This window comes from Molossus molossus, unplaced genomic scaffold (assembly GCF_014108415.1).
Source record: "Molossus molossus isolate mMolMol1 unplaced genomic scaffold, mMolMol1.p scaffold_m16_p_18, whole genome shotgun sequence".
Taxonomy (NCBI): domain Eukaryota; kingdom Metazoa; phylum Chordata; class Mammalia; order Chiroptera; family Molossidae; genus Molossus; species Molossus molossus.
The window spans coordinates 27,396,380-27,415,846 of NW_023425353.1; the positions used below are offsets into that span (position 1 = coordinate 27,396,380).

At 36.6% G+C, this 19,467-nt stretch overlaps 1 protein-coding gene across 3 annotated transcripts in view; it reads left to right on the forward strand.

The window, feature by feature from the left end:
• Positions 1-19,467, forward strand: part of PPARG (peroxisome proliferator activated receptor gamma) — a 139,728-nt gene that overhangs the window by 50,862 nt on the left and 69,399 nt on the right. Inside the window, exon 1 of one of the 3 annotated variants that reach the window (XM_036266575.1) lies at positions 8,067-8,303. The exons of 1 other annotated variant lie outside the window; for it this stretch is intronic. In XM_036266575.1, the coding sequence (XP_036122468.1) occupies positions 8,222-8,303 (82 nt within the window). In that variant the 5' untranslated portion in view covers positions 8,067-8,221. Of the gene's footprint in view, positions 1-8,066; positions 8,304-19,467 lie in introns of those variants that run through there. One more of the 3 variants, XM_036266577.1, reaches the window with a different exon arrangement.

Genomic DNA, 19,467 nt, shown 5'->3' on the forward strand with positions numbered 1-19,467 from the left:
CTCCTAGCAGGAACCGAACCCGGGACTCTGTGGTCCACAGGCTGACGCTCAACCACTGAACCAAACTGGCCAGGACCGCATATATGTTCTTTAGCTAATCCCCTCACCTTCTTTATTCAATCACTCCACCCCCTCCCCTCGGGCCTGGGCCAGTCTATTCCATGTATCCATGCTTCCAGTTCCATTTGTTCATCAGTTTATTTTGTTCATTAGATTCCACATATTCATGAGATCATATGGTATTTATCTTTTTCTGACTGGCTTATTTTGCTTAGCATAATGCTTTCTGGGTGCATCCATGCTGTCACAAAGAATAAAAGTTCTTTCTTATTTTACTGCTGCATAGTATTCCATTGTGTAAATGTCCCCTAGCTTTTTTATCCACTCATCTGCTGATGGGCACATGGGGTTTTTTCCAGATCTTGAGTATTGTAAATAATGCTGCTATGAACATAGGGATGCATATATTTTTCTGATCGGTATCCCAGGATTCTTAGGATATATTCCCAGAAGTGGGATCACTGGGTCAAAAGGCAGTTCCATTTTAATTTTTCAAGGAAACTCCGTACTGTTTTCTACAATGGTAGCACCAGTCTGTATTCCCACCAGCAGTGCACAAGGGTTCCCTTTTCTCAACATCCTCGCCAGCGCTTGTTGTTTATTGATTTATTGATAGTAGCCATTCTGACAGGTGTGAGGTGATACTTCATTGTTGTTTAAAAATATATATATTTTTATTGATTTTTTTAGAGAGAGAGAGGAAGGGAAAGAGAGATATAGAAACATCGATGTGAGAAACATTGATCAGCTGCCTCCTGCATGCCCCCTACTGGAGTTCGAGTCCAAAACCAGAGTATGTGTCCTGACTGGGAATCAAACCAGAAGCTCTCAGTCCATGGAACGACACGCAATCCACTAAGCCCCACCAGCCAGGCCTTCACTGTGGTTTTTATTTGCATCTCTCTGACGATTAGTGACCTTGAGCATTTTTCTCTCTCTCTCTTTTTTTTAATCCTCACCAAAGGATACTTTTTCAAATATCTTCTGATAGAGTGGGGGTGGGGGGGAGAGAAACATCGATGTGAGAGGGACACATCAACTGGTTGACTCCCACACAACCTGTACCAGGGCTAGGGATAAACCGCAACCAAGGTACATGCCTTTGACCAGACTTTGGTCCACGGGCTGACATTGAGCATTTTTTATATGTTTATTGGCCTTGTGTGTATGTCCTCTTTGGAGAAGTGTTTATTCAGGTTCTTTGCCTATATTGTTATTGGATTGTTTGCCTTCCTGGTGTTGAGTTGTATAAGTTCTTTATATGTTTTGAAAATTAGCCTCTTAATTGAAGAAAGAAATTAAGGAAGATACAAGTAAGTGGAAGCGTATACCACGTTCATGGATTGGAAGAATTAACATCATTAAAATGTCCATACTACCTAAAGCAATCTATAGATTCAGTGAATTCCTATTAAAATGCCAATGGCATATTTCACAGAATTAGAAAAAATATTTCAAAAATTTATATGGAACCAAACAGATCCCAAATAGTCTCTTTGAGGCTTTTAATTTACAGTTGGGCTTTGTTTTTCCAAATAAAATGCCTTTCATTCTGTCACCCAATTAGCAGGTGGATATGAAAAGGAAGTAGTTACCCAGGATTAAAACATGAATAAGAATATAATGTACAGAATTTTCATTATAAGCTAAATAAACTAATTACAGGCATGCTATTAGGTATCTCAGTCTCAGAACCCAAAAGGACCTTAGGGATTTTCTGTTTGCAGAATAGTCTTCTTCTCATTCCTAAAGATGAGAAATGTGAACCCAGAGAGTTGACTCAATAAATCTATGGCTGAACCCAGATAGGAACCCAAAACCTAGACTTTCTGGCTCCAATGTCAGTGTGCTTTTCCATGTATTACACTGCTTCAGCATCTAGAAGACCTTTTAAAATATCAAATATTTATCTACTGGAGCTATTGGCTATAAGTTAACATCATTTCATTGAGTTATTTCTCTTTAAATCAAAATGGCATAGTAGTTTAAAATATTAATCTTGTATAGACAATATGCTACTTTTTTGAAAATCTGAACCAAATGACAGTTTTTGATTAAAGAAGGTTGGATTTTGCCTTTTAAAATAAATGACATGGCCCTGGCTGGTTTTCTCAGTGGTTAGAGCATTGGCCTGTGGAACAGAGAGTCCCAGGCTCAGTTCCCACTAAGGGCATGTACCTTGGTTGCATTTTGTCCCCAGCCCGGTTGGGATCGTTTGTGGGTGGCAACCACACAATGTGTCTCTCTCATGTCGATGTTTTTCTCTCTCTCTCTTCTCCCCTCTCTCCCTTTCTCTCTGTCTGAAGATAAAATGCAAAAATGTCCTCAAGTGAGGATTAAAAAAAAAAAAAGAAAATGACATGTGTTCAAAGGCAGTCTTTCTATGGGAATACCCAGCTTGCTGTTATGGTCATGATGGATTTACATCTAGGATACAGGATTATTTGTTCTTTTAGAAGGCATATGTCCCATTGGAACATCATTTCTTCTATGTTGTGTCTCCACTGACTATGAGGAAACCCCAAATTGATGTAACCACCACTAAAAGGTGAGGTTCTGAGCCAACTTTAATTGCACTAGGGAAAAAAAAAGCAGTTCTGGGTAAGGGGAGAAGTGAGCTTTAGGTAGTCATTCTGGTTGTTAGCAATTAACTGTCTCCCTTTAGAGTACCATCAGGAAATTTAAGTCTTGTTAGAACGAGAAGAAAATGGATGCTGTTGTCAGTTCATTAGGTCTCTAAACTCCTCCTTGAATGATACATGTGAGACATATGTGGCAAGCAGCTGTTCTTTCATCATTATAAAACAATAAACGTGTTTTATGCCAACTAGGGACACTGTGCGAGGCTCTAGGGATATAAAGAAGTATTAGATATTGTTCTCTCAAGGAGCTCCTCACCTTTTAGGAGCTAGTTTAAGTGTTCTTAGCACTTATAACATGAAATGCAACTTTTAAAACGAGGTTATAGCAAAGAAAAGAATACCATATACACTATTCTATACCAATACTAACATAGCTTATTTTACATAAAAATAAAGCAGTTTTAAAAATTTGAATTCAATCTAGAGAATGAAATCCAAATTTAATCTATAGCCAAAAGGAAAAAAAAGGAGGAAGGTTTCAGGAGTAATACAACACACACAAATTTATATCCTATTTCCTGGGGAATTTGATGTAAATCATTCTAAATACTGAATAATGCTTTAAAAACTTTGTACAGATATAATACTCTAATTTTATTAACTATAGACTTTTAGACCTTCTCTTTTTGTTATGAATCATTTGCAGCTGCTATTTGTCTAGTTCCGTGATTTTCAACTGGTATGCCACAAGAATTTTTAGAACATGCAATACCTGACTATTTAGTCAGGGGTACTGACCTCTTTTCCTTTAGATTGTCAAGTAAAAAAATGACATAAGACCAGCCAGTGTGGCTCAGTGGTTGAGAGTCGACCAATCGACCAAGAGGTCACTGGTTTGATTCCTGGTCAGGGCACATTCCCAGGTTGCAGGCTCCATCCCCAGTAGGGGCACACAAGAAGCAGCCAATCCATGTGTCTCTCTCATCAATGTTTCTCTCTCCCTCTCCCTTCCTCTCTCTCTAAAAAAAAAAAAATTAAGCCCTGGCCAGTTTGGCTCAGCAGTTAGAGCATCGACCCACGGTCCAGAGAGACCCAGGTTTGGTTCCCACTAGGGGCACATACCTCGGTTGCAGTTTGTCCCCAGCCCCAGTTGGGGTTGTGTGGGTGGCAACCACTGGATGTGTCCCTTTCACGTAGATGTTTCTCGCTCTCTTTCTCTTCCTCCCACTCTATCTGGACAAAAATGGAAAAATGTCCTCGGGTGAGGATTTTAAAAAAATCAATTTAAAAAAAATGACATGACAACAGCCAACACAATAGCCATCCGGTGTGAGTGAATCAAAATTATACCTATTTTTATTTGGCAGATTGGCAAAAAGTATTTTTTTTGTTATGCCTCAGAATTTTAATAATTAGTTTATGTGTACCATGAGATGAAAAAGGCTGAAAATCACTGGTCTAGTTGCCTTCTCCTAAATGTACTAAAATTTTGGTTGGCTGAGTAATATTCAGATTATTTTGGCCAAAGATAGACTTCATAAAGTAATATTGAAGATTAAATATTGAAGAGTAGCCTTCTCAAATACCAGATTATCCATTGTTTGCAGCTGTCATAAACTGTGGTAGTTTAAATAAGCTGTTCAACCTCCTCAATATAATCATTCCTAATTAACCCCATTTCTTTCTCATGCTGAGACTGTGTATTGTACCCAGAACCACATCCATGTCACTTTGGTCTCCAAAGTCCAAAAGGAAGTAACCTTCTTCTCAACCTCTGCATTACACAAAGCTCTTCATCCCTCAATAGAAGTTGAGTTAGGTTTAGTGAGTAGTACATGAGGAAGGTGGCCTTATACCACTCCTCACTCTGTAAAATTACTGAAGACTATCCTTTAAGAGTTTTCCATACAGTGAAAGGCATCGAATTCTATATAGAGGTATCTGTCAGATGCAAAGTACCCATGATAACCAACTGATACACAAAGCATCTAGACACTGTCGCAAGCTCCAGGACCTTACATTACAGTGTAGTTCACCAGCATGCCTTTTTATGGATCTTATTGTAATATCCTTCAGATTTTGAAATAATAAAGAGTAGGACACTGAGGAACCTTAAAACCTTAAAGATAGTGCCTAGTGTGGCTCAGTGATTGAGTGTCGACCCATGCACCAAGAGGTTGCCGATTCGATTCCTGGTCAGGGCACATGCCCAGGTTGTGGACCAAATCCCCAGTGGGGGACATACAGGAGGTGGCCAATCGATGTTCTCTTTCATTGATGTTTCTATTTTTCTCTCCCTCTCCCTTCCTCTCTCTCTAAAATTAATAAAGAAAAAAAAATTTTTTTTTAAACCTTGAAGATAAAGATCTTCACAAGTATGCCAAAACTCTCTTTTCTGGTGATTGTATATTGTCCACTGATAGTAAAAACTTTAATGAAGCAAATGTATTATTTCTGATATCAATCAATGCATGGTAATTGACCTTCAAAGTTAAGTAAGCTAAAAGGTCACTCTTTTAGGTACATTTGTATAATTTTGATTAATATAGTTAAATGTGAACCTCACTGAGTATAGAAACCTTAGCTCATTAATGTATTTATCTCCTATGCCTAGAATAATACCTGGCACTCAGTAGGTATTTAAGGACTATTTGAGGAATGGATACATGGATAGCTGTAAAATAAAATATGTATTTTCAATATCTGAGAACAAAACAGATGCATTAGATTCAAATGAGATCAGTTCAACTTATTTTGTCCATTTTTATGGTCATGTGAGCAAATTATTTCTTAAGTAACCTAGCACTATAGTATGATAGGACAAAATATTATCAACATAAAATATGACTAAATACTCTACATTGTATAAGTATTTTTAATAACTTCTTGTATTGCTTGATTTGTATATGCTGTCAAAAGTTTAAACATTTATTGAACCTGCTATATGCCAGGCTCTATGTTTATTATTAAAATTATAATTTTTGTTTAAAGACTATTTTTTAACTACACAAGATAAGAACACATTTTGTTCATTAGGCCAACATCTAGCTCAGTGCTTGCCAATATATTGTGATATATTATCAAAAAATATTTGTTGAACAAATGTGTGAAACAATGACTAGGACAGGTCTTTGCCTTCAAGTAATGCAGTGTAGGGGATGGAGGGATAACAATGTGGTAAGTGCTGTCTGGGAAGAAAGAAAGAGAGAGCATAGAAGTAACTACAGGTGAAGAGTACAGAAATTAGTCCCTTTGATGGTAGGTGGAAAAAATAGATCTGGGTATTTTTCAAATTGTAAAGATTGCTACAGAACTTGAGAACCAGGTAATACTACTATTAGCCTCAGAAATAAAACTAGGATCTTCAGATAGAATTAATGTGGCATGAATGAACTACATTATAACTAAGCAAATGTGGGACTAAGAGGAAGAAGGGCAGTGAGAGACTCCTCAAACACCCCATTCCCACTCCCAGTATTGATAAGTATTGAAAAATGACTGCTAGTTATTCATTGAAATTCCTTGAAAGAGTTAACATATTTTTCCCTTAACTCACCTCACACTCTATCCCCATGGTGCCTGGTTTATTAAAAGAGGCAATTTAGACAGTTCAAATAGTAGAAGTTGGCGAAGGTCAATAGTAGATTGGCATGAAAATCAGAGACCTAAAAATCTAGCTTCTAGTTTCAGCCCTGTCTCTACCTCACTGTTTAACCTGGAGATTTTATTTGTCATTTGAGAGCCTCATTTTCTCATCTTATTAACAAACTGTTTGACTCTAAAGAGTTTCCCTCACTCTAAAATGGTATCATTCTGCCAATTTTATCATTCTTATAATCCAGTATAATCTTAACATTTTAATAAACATGTCTATTTTTTAAAAAATGGGAGAGACTTTGGAATCTGAGGGCAGAAATGAGGTGATGATCTGGAATTGGGTGAGACACTGCCACTTAATAGAAATAAGATTCAAGCAATTTTGGGACATTGAGTAGGAATATCTATAGTCAGAATGGGGCTTAAATTGTTGTTTTATTAACAAGAAGAAAAGTGCTCTTGACTTTATAATTTATTTTGATCTATCATGAAGTCAACAAAGAATCTTAGATTTAATTACACCTTTAAATATTATGTCATTGTGTCTATAATATAAATAAATTACCTAGCATTGAGAACGAAGGAGAAACTCCTTTATTGCAAAGTCAAATTGAATATAGTTCTATACAACTATACAACTTGTTCTCTACAACTATACAGTACTTACCTCAGTCATTTGGACCTTTAACTTGATTTACCTTATAAAGGTTTGGGGGCCTTAAAATAATGATATAATTGCCCAACTGTCCATTTTATTCTGTGCTTTTAAAATCCACTAAGCGTTTCCCCACCAAGCTTTCTTCTGTGACTGATGGAAAAACTTTTGCTAGTCCCCTTCCAGGACAACTAGTTACTCAGTATAGATTAATCAGATATATATATTTATTCCACTTGGGGAATATTGGGATAAGTGTAGTGCAGAGAATTATTGCCATCTGATATATTGTACTATGTGGGGCATCTTTTTAAATCCTCAAGTCACTGCAATTCTATTAGGCCACTTATGTGACAAGAGGAGACCAGCTCCCACATTGAATTTTGGCACAGCTAGTGTTTCTCTTTGCCAAAAAGGGCAAAGGCCTTGAGCAAGAAGCCAGCTTTTTCCTGATTACAAAACTGACCGCATTCCTTGCCAATCTATTAGTATAAGTCTATTTTTTTCCTGTAATGCATTATTCTTCTCAGAGAGAACTACACTTTTTTCATTATGACATGGCATTTGTCATTTAAACATCAACTGATGCAACACTGCTGCAATGCTATTGATGGATAAACTTAATAATCAAGTTTTAAAAAAAGAAAACCCTGATATAAAAAAATCTAAACTTATCAGACACTGCCTTCATCCTCTAAACTATTTAATTTTACAGAATTTGAATAGCAGTCAGTATCATTTGGGGCTTTGTAAAGTAGTAGAATAAATACCTTAGCATATAACATTTCAGTAGAATGCTGATAGCCAATTTTAAAATATGAATACATGTTTTAATTCAAAAAATTTTTCAGATGATATGATTAGAGATTCAACCAGGGGTGGGTAGTGAGAAAAAAACTTTGTCCAAGTAAGTTTATCTGGTGTTTCATAACCCAGAGATTTAAAGTTTTCCACTTAAGCAATTGAATATTGAACAATGTCTTTGCTCTGATAGTTCTAAGTACTGTACAGCTCATGCCCCTCATAAGACACTAAACATGTGGGTCACTGGCGAGACAGTGTAGCAATGTTTTCCTTGTAATATACCAAGTCTTGCCAAAGCAGTGAACAAAATTATGACACAACATTTTGTCACAGCTGGCTCTCTAATAGTGCCAGCCAATTCAGGCCTGGTTCTTTGTGTGTTTATTTTCACCTCTCCTAAATATTTGGAAACTGATGTCTTGACTCATTTGTGTTCACAAGTTCTACAACCGAAAGATTGGTCTTTTGCAAGAAATAGACAAAATATCAGTGTGAATTACAGCAATTCCTATTCCATGCTGTTATGGGTGAAACTCTGGGAGATTCTCTTATTGACCCAGAAAGTGATTCCTTTGCTGATACACTGTCTGCAAGCACTTCACAAGGTAAAGTCCATTCCAGATATGGGTTTTGGGGTACTTTGGGCATTTATAGAAGGTTAAAATTGTTCTTGTAGCTTTGTTTTCTAAGTTATATTTGTTATAATATTGTTATTTGTATAGTCCAGTATTTAATGCTTAGTGTGCTGTTACATTGTTTATTACATACTTATAAGCATATTCAGAACTTTAAAAAGAAATCTAAACTAATTCATATTTTATCTCTGTGCATGGCTCCCATTTCTTGAATTTTAAGCATTAAAAGTAGATTTATATAAAAGGCCTATTTATTTTTATTTCTTGGATTTTTATATGTTTGTCAAAAATACTTAAGGTCTTTTTAGAATACCTGAAGAGTCTCTTTTTCCCTTTTATATGTTAGATATTTCTCATAGCAGTTTTTAGTCCTCTTGCAGCATTTTTATTCCTCTTAAAGCCCTCTCAGCATGTTTTTGTTCCACTTTGAAATCTAGATATTTGTGTGTACATTTTAATCTCTCCCAAAGAATTATAAGCTTCCAGAGTTAGATACTTCTTTATATTTCTTAGGATACCTAGCATAGAGCCTAATGTATTATAGAATAGATTGTGGGGACCTTGGAGAATGTTTATTCTAAGCATCTCATTTTACACATAAAGAAAATGAGGTCTCTAAATGCCTATTGCATGCTAAGTAAGTGACTAATTATTACTTTTATTCATATGTATATATGATTCAAACAAATATCTTATTTTTCAACATTTCTTTATTGGCTGTTGCAAAATGTAAGTTCTTTTTTTTACCCTTTTTTTTCTCCATTTAAATTTTTTTGTTTTCAATTACAATTGACATTCAATATTATATTAGTTACAGGTATATAGCACAGAGTTCTTCCTTTCTATAGCTCCTTCTACTGGAGTTTCTTAGCACAGCTTCTGTTTTGTATTTATTTCTATATTTCTATTTGTTTTCTTTTTTTCTTCTCCTGGATGCTAAAAATAGATTGTGTTAACTTGTGTGATTCATGTTTTAAAATATAAGTGCTAAGACATTAAAATTAAGTCACTTAATTCTTGAAATTATGGCTTTACATTTTAACATTTTAATTTTTCTGGAAGCCTGAAGTTTAAACATATTAATCACAATTTTTTAAAACATCATACTTTTGCCCTGGCTGTTTTGGCTCAGCGGTTGGAGCACCAGCCTTCAGACCAAGGAGTCACAGGTTCAATTTCGGTTAAGGGCACATACCTCAGTTGTGATTCGGTCCCCGACCCTGGTTGGGGTTGTGAGGGAGGAACCATCGATGTGTTTCTCTCACATCGATGTTTCTCTGTCTGTCTGTCTGTCTGTCTCTCTTTCCCTCCCACTCTATCTGAAGATAGATGGAAAAATGTCCTCGGGTGAGGATTAAAAAAATAAATTAATAAAAATAAAACATTATGTTTTTTAAAAAATAATTTAAAGTATTTCCTGAAGTACTATTTCATTTTATTATGATGATTTGACTCAATGTATATTTCTATCATCTGAGCCTCTTAAAAAGTGTTGTTTCATTATATGTTTTTGTTATTCTATTTTTCAGCAAGCCATAAAAACTATTGCTTTCTCCAATTATTTATTTAGTTGGTATCAGGGCAGAATGTTCTAGTTATACTGTGAAATGGTTCTTGTGGCAAAATTTGATAGTTTTGTTTGATTGAAATTAATATGTCCATAGTGCAATACAACAAATATTTTAACTTAACTGGAAGACAAATACTGTTTATGATAAGGGGTAGTTGTACGATTCAAGTTAGTTCTCATTCTATACTAATCTCTTTATTTTTGTGCCTTGAATTTTCCCTGGATTTAATTTTTTTGTCTCAAATCCTCTCCAAGAGAATAACCCTCTACTTTTCTTCCTATTTAACATGGTGCAGAATAGAATTATTAGCAATTAAGAAAGTATATATCGTACCAATAGTTTAACTCTTGTTTTATATGGTCTCTGATTACTTCTTGTTCATAAATGTTGTTTTTCTGTTAAAAATATGAGGTCCTAAAGGTCACAGACCTGTGGTTAACTTCTATTGTATTTCATATATAACCACGAAATACTTACTCTACCTTTGCCAAAACACACAAACTTGAAAATATATTGGTAATATGATCATTATTAGCTATTTGAGTCCAGCAGAGATAAAACACCATACAGATAATGTATTTGGCCTAGATACAGTGATTAATTTTATATTCCTTCTTCATCATCATAGGCAAGATGGAATCAGGGGTTGTTGCAAGTTGCTGGGTCGTGCTGTTGAAGAAGAAGTGGCTTGTTTAGTGTGACTGATCCATAAATCCAGTTATATTGGTCATATTCATGAGATTAAAAACTCTATGTACCCATTATCCCAAAGAGGACTTTTCCGCTTTTTCCTGGGCTCCATGATCATTGTGACCCACTTTATCTTATTCTCCTTTCTGTTTTCATCATGAGCTTCTCAAGCAACCCCACGTAACCCCATGCTGGCTCTGAAATCATTTCCACTAGTAAAAATTGGCAAGATTGAAGGGAAGCTTCCACAAACTCAAGCTGAATATTCCTCCTGCTTTCAGTGCCAGACTTAGTCCTGTGTGAATTCTCTAATTTTAAATTGTTGCACCAGAGCATTGAAAGATGATGACACGCTTGTCCTTTGGAGCTGATTGAGCAATGGAAATATGCCTTAGAGACCTGACAAATGCTGCAATAGATGATTCTTGAAACAAGAGTCTCTCCTGAGATAGGAGTAAGTGATTGGTTGCCTGTCATTTTTTATTGAGGGATACTTAAACTGTGTCTATGTGACTCCAGGCAACTGTATACTTGGAACCATTTAGGTAATTCACCAAATTTTCACCTTTCCAGAAATTTGAAGGGACCAATATAGTATCAGAAGGTGTAACCATGAATCTTGTCTTGGCCACATACTTTCTGTGTAAGTTTGAGCAAGTCACTTATCCTCTCTACATATATTAACAGAAAATACAGAGTTATTGTGAGGCTTAAATGACACAACACTTGTGAAAGTACATCTGAAGCCCTATATAGAGTTTATTATTTTGGCCATTAATATCACTTGTGGATAGAATAGAAGACAATATAATCTTCCTAAAAGCCTAAATTTGAAGTATTTTAAGGAATATTGGGTGGGTGGCAGGCTACAGAATTCTTTATACACCAAAAATAAGTGGCAGTTGTGAGTGAGATAAGGTTTCTGTATGACCTCCCACGAATGTGTTAATAAGAAAATGATAAAACTTAGAGAAAGCATCTTTATGTCTGATTTTTTTAAATAGAGGAATTACCTCCCACTTTCATTAACATTTATCTATGAAAAGATTGAATTTCCAAAAGTTGAAATCATTTTTGGAGCCTAATGAGAGTGACAATTATGTGTTTTCTTTTCAGAGACATTGAAAAACATTGAGATTATAATATTCTGTATAGATGGAAATTTAGATTATTGACACCTCCCTGAATTTCATAATCTAACATATAATAACTCAGGACCTTTTTCTAGAATTTCACTATTGTCCATATTAATTTTTTCCTTAGTATGGCTTTAGTTTTGTCATTTATTTCTGATTTAACTGTTCAGATCTCCTTTCTGATCACCAGATTTGGTAAGCTTCCAGACTCTGAGAATCTCCTGTTTTCAAAAACTGTAATTTCTGTTGTTTTTTTCCCCAAAATTATGAATTATAGGAAACACTCAAAACAAATTGTCATTTATATTAGATGCTTACAAAAAACATAGCATTTTTTTAAATGTTATTATCCCCTAGCAACTCTAAGGAATACAACTTGTCTTGAAAGCTACCTGACAGCAATTATCCATTTAAACTGTTAATTGAGGTGCAAAATATGAGTCATTAAATCAAAATCAATTTTTATACTTCTGAAATAGATTGTCATAGATTACTATCTTTGTCAGCATTCTCACTTATAACTTAAATAAGATCACCTTGAGGAAATTCTAAAATCATCATAGCTCTTTGTGAGGTACCTATTCTTTGCATCAAGGAAATGTGATCTAAGCAAGTTTCTTCATTGTATTAAATCAACAAAACTGACACAGTTTCTGTTATTTTAGATTCCTTTGGATATCCTTAAATTAAGCATTAGAAAGTTGTCCAGCAAATGCCTCCTGTCCATCTGCTAGTGTTGGATATTTGTGAAAATACGTGATATAGAATGAATCAGACACAATTGAATGGAACTAAGTCTCTATAAACCTCAACCAGATTACCCTTTTTTGTAGACACAGTTTTGCACCTGTAGCTAATTTAGAGACATAGGAATTGCACATGTATCTGATAGCAACTGCAATCCAACTCTACAACCTCAGAGTTAAAATCGCATGGCTGTTTGAGTACACAGTTTTTTAGGCCCATGTCATTTTTATTTGAATAAGGGATTGGCAACACAAGATTGAGGTTCCCACAGTGATGAATGGTTTGCATTATAAAGTGAACTTAAAACAGTCAATTACCTACATGTGAATTATCCCTCAATACTTCGTGCCAGGATTTCTGTATGGCGTTTTAGCTGACCTTCTGAGTAAGAAACTCTCAGCCAGCCAGTCCAGTCTGCCACAAAAGTGGTCCTAAAAACCAGTCTTCTAATACGTATTGAGCACCTACTATAGTGAACATTGTGAAGTCTAAACATCTTTGCCCGGCTTTCAAAGATTTTTATAATGTGTTTCCACTTTATGTATCTTATTTCCCTAAAAACTCCAGATATTGGCCTGCCTTATTTTAATAGGACTAATCTCATTGTCCCAAGAATAAACCATACTCACTGTGGCCACCAAGCCTATCACATCCTGGAAATTCCTCCCTAATTCTTCCACATTTTCAGATCCTACCTGTCCTTCAAGGTGAGGTTCAAGTAATATCTGTGCCATGAAGCATTTCCTGAATACATTACCATTAATGCTGTCCCTTTCCTCTAAACTGAAAAGATTTTCAGAGCATGTCTCCACTCCTCCCTCCACTGCCACCACCCTGATCCAAGCCTGGATTGCTATCCTAGCCTCTACAGGTTTTCCTGCCTTGGCCTTTATCTTCCAATAGCCTAGTCTCAATCCACCACATCTAGAGGGATTATTTATTTATTTATTTATTTATTTATTTATTTTAATTAATTTATTCTTGTTACAGATGTTTCTTCTTTTTCTCCTACTGATTCCTCCCTCCCCCTCCCTTCCTGCTCTGTCCCCAGCTTTGTGGTCCATGTCCATTGTTCATACATACATGCATATAAGTTCTGTGGTTTATCTCTCCCCCACCCGCACCTCCTCTTCTGAGGATTGTCAGTCTATACCCCACTTCCACATCTCTAGGATTACCCCATTACTCAGACTGTTATGTTCATTAAATTCCACAAATAAGTGAAATCATGATATTTGTCTTTCTCTGTTTCACATGTTTCACTTAGGATAATACTTTCCAGGTCCCTCCATGTCGTCTCAAAGAATAAGGGATCTTTCTCTCTTACAGCTGCATAGTACTTTATTGTGTATATGTACCACTGCTTTTTTATCCATTCGTCTACTGATGGACATTTGGACTGTTTCCAGATCTTAGCTATTGTAAACAGTGCTGCTACGAACATGGGGGTACATATATTCTTTCTGGTTGGTGTTTCAGGCTTCTTAGGGTATATTCCTAGAAGTGGGATCACTGGGTCAAATGGCAGTTCAATTCTTAAGTTTTTGAGGTAACACCATAGTGTTTTCCATAGTGGCTGTACCAGTCTGCATTTCCATCAGCAGTTACTAGAGCCCCTTTTCTCCACACCCTCACCAACACTCGTTGTTTAATGATTTGTTGATGGCGGCCATTCTGACAGGTGTGAGGTGATAACTCATTGTTGTTTTAATTTGGATCTCTCTGATGATTAGTGATGTTGAGCATTTCTTCATATTTCTCTTAGCCATTTGTATGTCCTGTTTGGAGAGGTGTCTATTTAGTCCCTCTGCCCATTTTTTAATTGGGTTCTTTGTCTTCCTTTTGTTGAGTTGTATGAGCACTCTATATATATTGGAAATTAACCCCTTATCTGATATATCATTGGCAATTATGCTCTCCCATACAGTGGGTTGCCTTTCCATTCTGATGATTGTATCTTTTGCTGTGCAGATTTTGAGTTTGATGTAATCCCCTGTGTTCATTTTCTCCTTTGTTTCTGTTGTCTTAGGTGATGTATCAGTGAAAATTCTACTGCATATGATGTCTGAAATTTTGTTGCCTACATTTTCTTCTAGGACTTTTATGGATTCATGGGTCACATTTAAGTCTTTTATCCATTTTAAGTTTATTCTTGTGTAGGGTGTAAGTTGATTGTCTAGTTTCATTTTTTTGCATGTAGCTGTCCAATTTTCCCAACACCATTTATTAAAGAGGCTGTCTTCACTGTATGCTCTTGCCACCTTTGTCAAATATTAATTGAGCATATTGCCTTGGGTCCATTTCTGGGTTCTCTGTTCTGTTCCACTGGTCTATATGCCTGTTCTTGTGCCAGTACCAGGCTGTTTTGATTACAGTGGCTTTGTAGTATAACCTGAAATCTGGTAGTGTGATCCCTCCAACTTTGTTCTTCTTTTTCAAGATTGCTGTGGCTATTCGAGGTCTTTTTTGGTTCCATATGAACTCTTGAAGTATTTGTTCTAGTTCTGTGAAGTATGCCGTTGGTATTTTGATGGGGATTGCATTAAATCTATAGATTGCTTTGGGTAATATGGACATTTCAATGATGTTAATTCTTCCAATCCATAACAAGGTATGTGATTCCACTTTTTTATATCTTCCTCTATTTCTTTTTTCAATGTCCTGTAGTTTTCTGCAAATAGGTCCTTTATTTCTTTGGTTAAGTTTATTCCTAGGTATCTTAATTTTTTTGCCATGATGGTAAATGGGATTCTTTTTTTATTTTCTCTTTCTGAGAGTTCATCATTGGTGTATAAGAATGCCATTGATTTCTTGACATTAATTTTGTATCCTGCTATGTTGCCAAATTCATTTATTAAGCCTAATAAGTTTTTGATGGAGTTTTGGGGTTTTCTACGTATAGTATCATGTCATCTGCAAATAATGACAGTTTCACTTCCCCCTTTCCAATTTGGATCCCTTTTCTTTTTTCTTCCTGTCTGATTGCTGTGGCTAAGACTTCTTATGTTAAATAAGAGTGGTGAAAGTGGGCATCCTTGTCTTGTTCCTATTCTTAAGAGAAATGCTTTTAGTTTTTGCCCATTGGGTATGATGTTGGCTGTAGGTCTTTCATATATGGCCTTTATTATATCCATATATGATCCTTCTATTCCCAGATTGCTGAGCGTTTTTATCAGAAATGGGTGCTGGATTTTGTCAAATGTTTTTTCAGCATCTATTGATATGATCATATGATTTTTATCTTTCATTTTGTTTATGTGGTGTATCATATTTATTGGTTTGTGAATATTGTACAAGCCTTGCATCCCTGGAATGAATCCCACTTGGTCATGGTGGGATTTTTTTTTATGTATTGCTGGATTCGATTTGCTAGTATTTTGTTCAGGATTTTGGCATCTATGTTCATCAGGGATATTGGTCTATAGTTTTCTTTCTTTGTAGTGTCTTTTTCTGGTTTTGGAATTAGAATTATGCTGGCCTCATAAAATGAGTTTGGAAGTCTTCCTTCATCTTGAAATTTTTGAAATAGTTTGAGGAGAATGGGCATAGTTCTTCTTTGAATGTTTGGTAAACTTCCCCTGTGAAGCCGTCGGGGCCTGGGCTTTTGTTTGCTGGGAGAGTCTTGATTACATCTTCAATTTCTTTTGTTGTTATTGGTCTGTTCAAGTTTTCTATCTCTTCCCAGTTCAGTTTTGGGAGACTATGTGTTTCTAGAAATTTGTCCATTTTGCTTAGATTGTCGAATTTGTTGCCATATAATTGTTCATATTTGTCACAATCCTTTATATTTCTGTGGTGTCAGTTATTATTTCTCCTCTTTCATTTCTGATTTTGTGTTTGGGTTCTCTCTCTTTGTTTCTTGGGGAGTCTAGCTAAGGGTCCATCAATCTTATTTATCTTTTCAAAGAACCAGCTCTTTGTTTCATTGATCCTTTGAATTGTTTTTTTGGTCTCCATGTCATTTATTTCTGCTCTGATCTTTACTATTTCCTTCCTTCTACTTGCTCTGGGGTTTTCTTTTTGTTTGCTTTCTAGTTCTTTAAGTTGTGAGGTTAGATAGTCTGTTAGAAATTTTTCTTGCTTGTTGAGGTAGGCTTATAGTGCTATGAATTTCCCTCTCAGAACCGCTTTTGCTGCATCCCATAGATTTTGTGTTGTTGTGTGTTCATTTTCATTGGTTTCCAGGAAGTTTTTTAATTTCTTCCTTGATCTCCATGGTAACCCATTCATTGTTCAATAACATGCTATTTAGCCTCCAAGTTTTCAAATGTCTTTGCATGTTCTTGTTGCAATTGATTTCTAGTTTCATGCCATTGTGATCTGAGAAGATGCTTGGTATGATTTCAGTCTTCTTGAACTTGTAGAGACTTAGTTTGTGCCCTAACATGTGGTCTATCTTTGAGAATGTCCCATGCACACTTGAGAAAAATGTGAATATTGCAGTTTTGGGGTGTAATTCTCTGTAGATATCTATTAAATCCATCTAGCGCTTCATTTAATCTATGTTTCCTTGTTAATTTTTTGTCTAGAATATCTATCCAGTGATATCAGCAGGGTATTGAAGTCCCCTGCTAAGATTGTATTGCTGTTGATTTCTCCTTTGAAGTCCTCTAAAAGATTTTTAATATAAGTTGGTGCTCCTATATTGGGTGTATATATGTTTACCAAGGTTATATCTTCCTGTTGGATAGATCCTTTCAATATTATGTAGTGGCCTTCTTTGTCTCTAGTTATGGTCTTCATTTTGAAAGCTACTTTATCAGATATGAGTATTGCTTCCCCAGCTTTTTTTTTTTTTTTTTTTTTTTGCTTTCCATTTGCTTGAAAGATTTTTTTCCATCCCTTCACTTTCAACCTATGTGAGTCTTTTGTTGTGAGGTAAGTTTCTTGTAAACAACATATATATGAGTCATGCTTTCTTATGCAGTCAGCTACTCTGTCTTTTTATCAGAGCATTCAAACCATTCACATTTAAAGTGATAATTGATATGTACTTATTTATTGCCATTTTTGTTTAGTGTGGTTCTATTTTTCTTCCTATTTCTTTTACTAATTACAGCTGTCCTTTTAGCATAGCTTGCAATGCTGGTTTGGTGTTAATATACTCCCTTAGCCTTGTTTTGTGTGTGGAAAGCTCGTTATTTGACCTTCTATTTTGAATGATAGCCTTGCTGGATAGAGTAGTCTTGGATTCAGATCCTTGTTTTTCATGACCTTGATTACTTCATGCCACTCCCTTCTGGCCTGTACTGTTTCTGTTGAGAAGTCAGCTGAGAGCTTAATGGGGTTTCCTTTGTAGGTAACCTGTTGCTTATCTCTTGCTGCCTTTAGGATTCTCTCTTTGTCTTTAATTTTTGGCACTTTAATTACTATGTGTCTTGGTGTGGGCCTCTTTGGGTTCTTCTTACTTGGGGCTCTCTGTGCATCTTGAACTTGAATGCCTTCTTTCTTCATCAATTAGGAAAGTATTCTGTCACTATTTCTTCAAATATATTCTCTAATCTTTGCCCATTTTCTTCTTTTTTGGGGACTCCTTTGATGCGAATATTATTAAGTTTCCTGTTGTCCCACAGTTCTCTTAAGCTGTCTTCCTGTTTTGTAATTGTTTTTTCCTTTTGTTTTTCTGATTGGTTGATTTTTTCTACCCTGTCTTCTAATTCACTGATCCAGTCCTCAGCTTCCTCTGCTCTGCTGGTTAGTCCTTCCAATGTGTTCTTAATTTCTGCTATGTCATTCATTTCCACTTGGTTGGTTTTCGATGTTTCTATATCTTTACTCATGGTGCTGATGTCCTTACTCATGCTGTTGAGCTTCCTTAAGATCATGGCTCTGAACTCTACTTCTGATAATTTGCTTAGCTGCATTTTATTGATCTCATCTTCAATAGAGTTCTCTTGTTCTTTCATTTGGGATTTGTTTCTTTGTTTCACCATTTTGGCTATCTCAGTGGGTTTTGGAGTCTGCCAAATTTTCCCCATGGGTGTTGGTGTTCTGCTGTTTGTGGCTCCCTGTACTAGGTTTGGATTAGCATGGGTGGGCCCACGTTAAACACCACTGTCAGGTCTTACTTTCCTGGATAGATTTGCAAGCCCAGGAAAGGTTCCGTTATCCTCTAGCTTTTTCCTGGTGGTTAGTAGTCTCATTTACTCAGTGCCTTGGAATGTAGCCCTGGTGTTCTGCATACGAAGATTTCCAGAGGATGGCATGGATGCTGGTTATTAATGAACTTCAGTTTGCATTTTTTTTTGCCTCACCTGGGAAAGGCTGAATCTCCACGGGGGAGTGGGGGGGGGGTGCTGCTGCTTTTCCCCATGGCTCTGGGAAGGAGCACACTGGCCACCATCCTTTGAGGCCGCAACTCAGCAAAAATTCTGAGTGCCCTCCAAATCCCGGGTGTCCCCACAGAGTTCCAGCCCAGTCTGCCCTCCCTCTGCCATAGCCCCTAGGTGAGTGGCTGTGGCTATTTTAGCGCTCTGTCCTGTCTTTCTGTGCTGTGAAGCGGGCTTGGTCTTTATTCCCCAAGGGTGCTGCTCACAGCTAAAACTGGTGCTGTCCTTGGGCTCCCAGCCTGCCACCTTCTCGTGCTTCCGCAGATCCTACTAGTGTCCCTGGTTACATGGTCCTGTCCTGCTGCTTTTCTGTTGCTTTTTTCCGAGGATTTGTCTTTATTTTAGTTGTAATTCCTATTTGGTCCTGGGAGATCCTCTGTGTAGCTTCTATTCACTCCGCCTCCATTTTCACATCCTCTAAGCCTATCTTGTGTGCTGCTGGGTCGCACAGTTCTTTCTGGTGCCCCCGTACCCTGCAGGTCCCATGGGTAACTTGATTGCACAGTCCCTTTGGGGACCCGGCTCTATGCCTATGTTATGGGCTGCTGGGTTGCACAGGCCTCTCTGGTGCTTCAGCACCCCGCAGGTACTGCGGGTAACTAAATTGCACAATCTCTGCTGGTTCACACAGGCCTTTCTGGTGCCCCCGCACCCTGCAGTT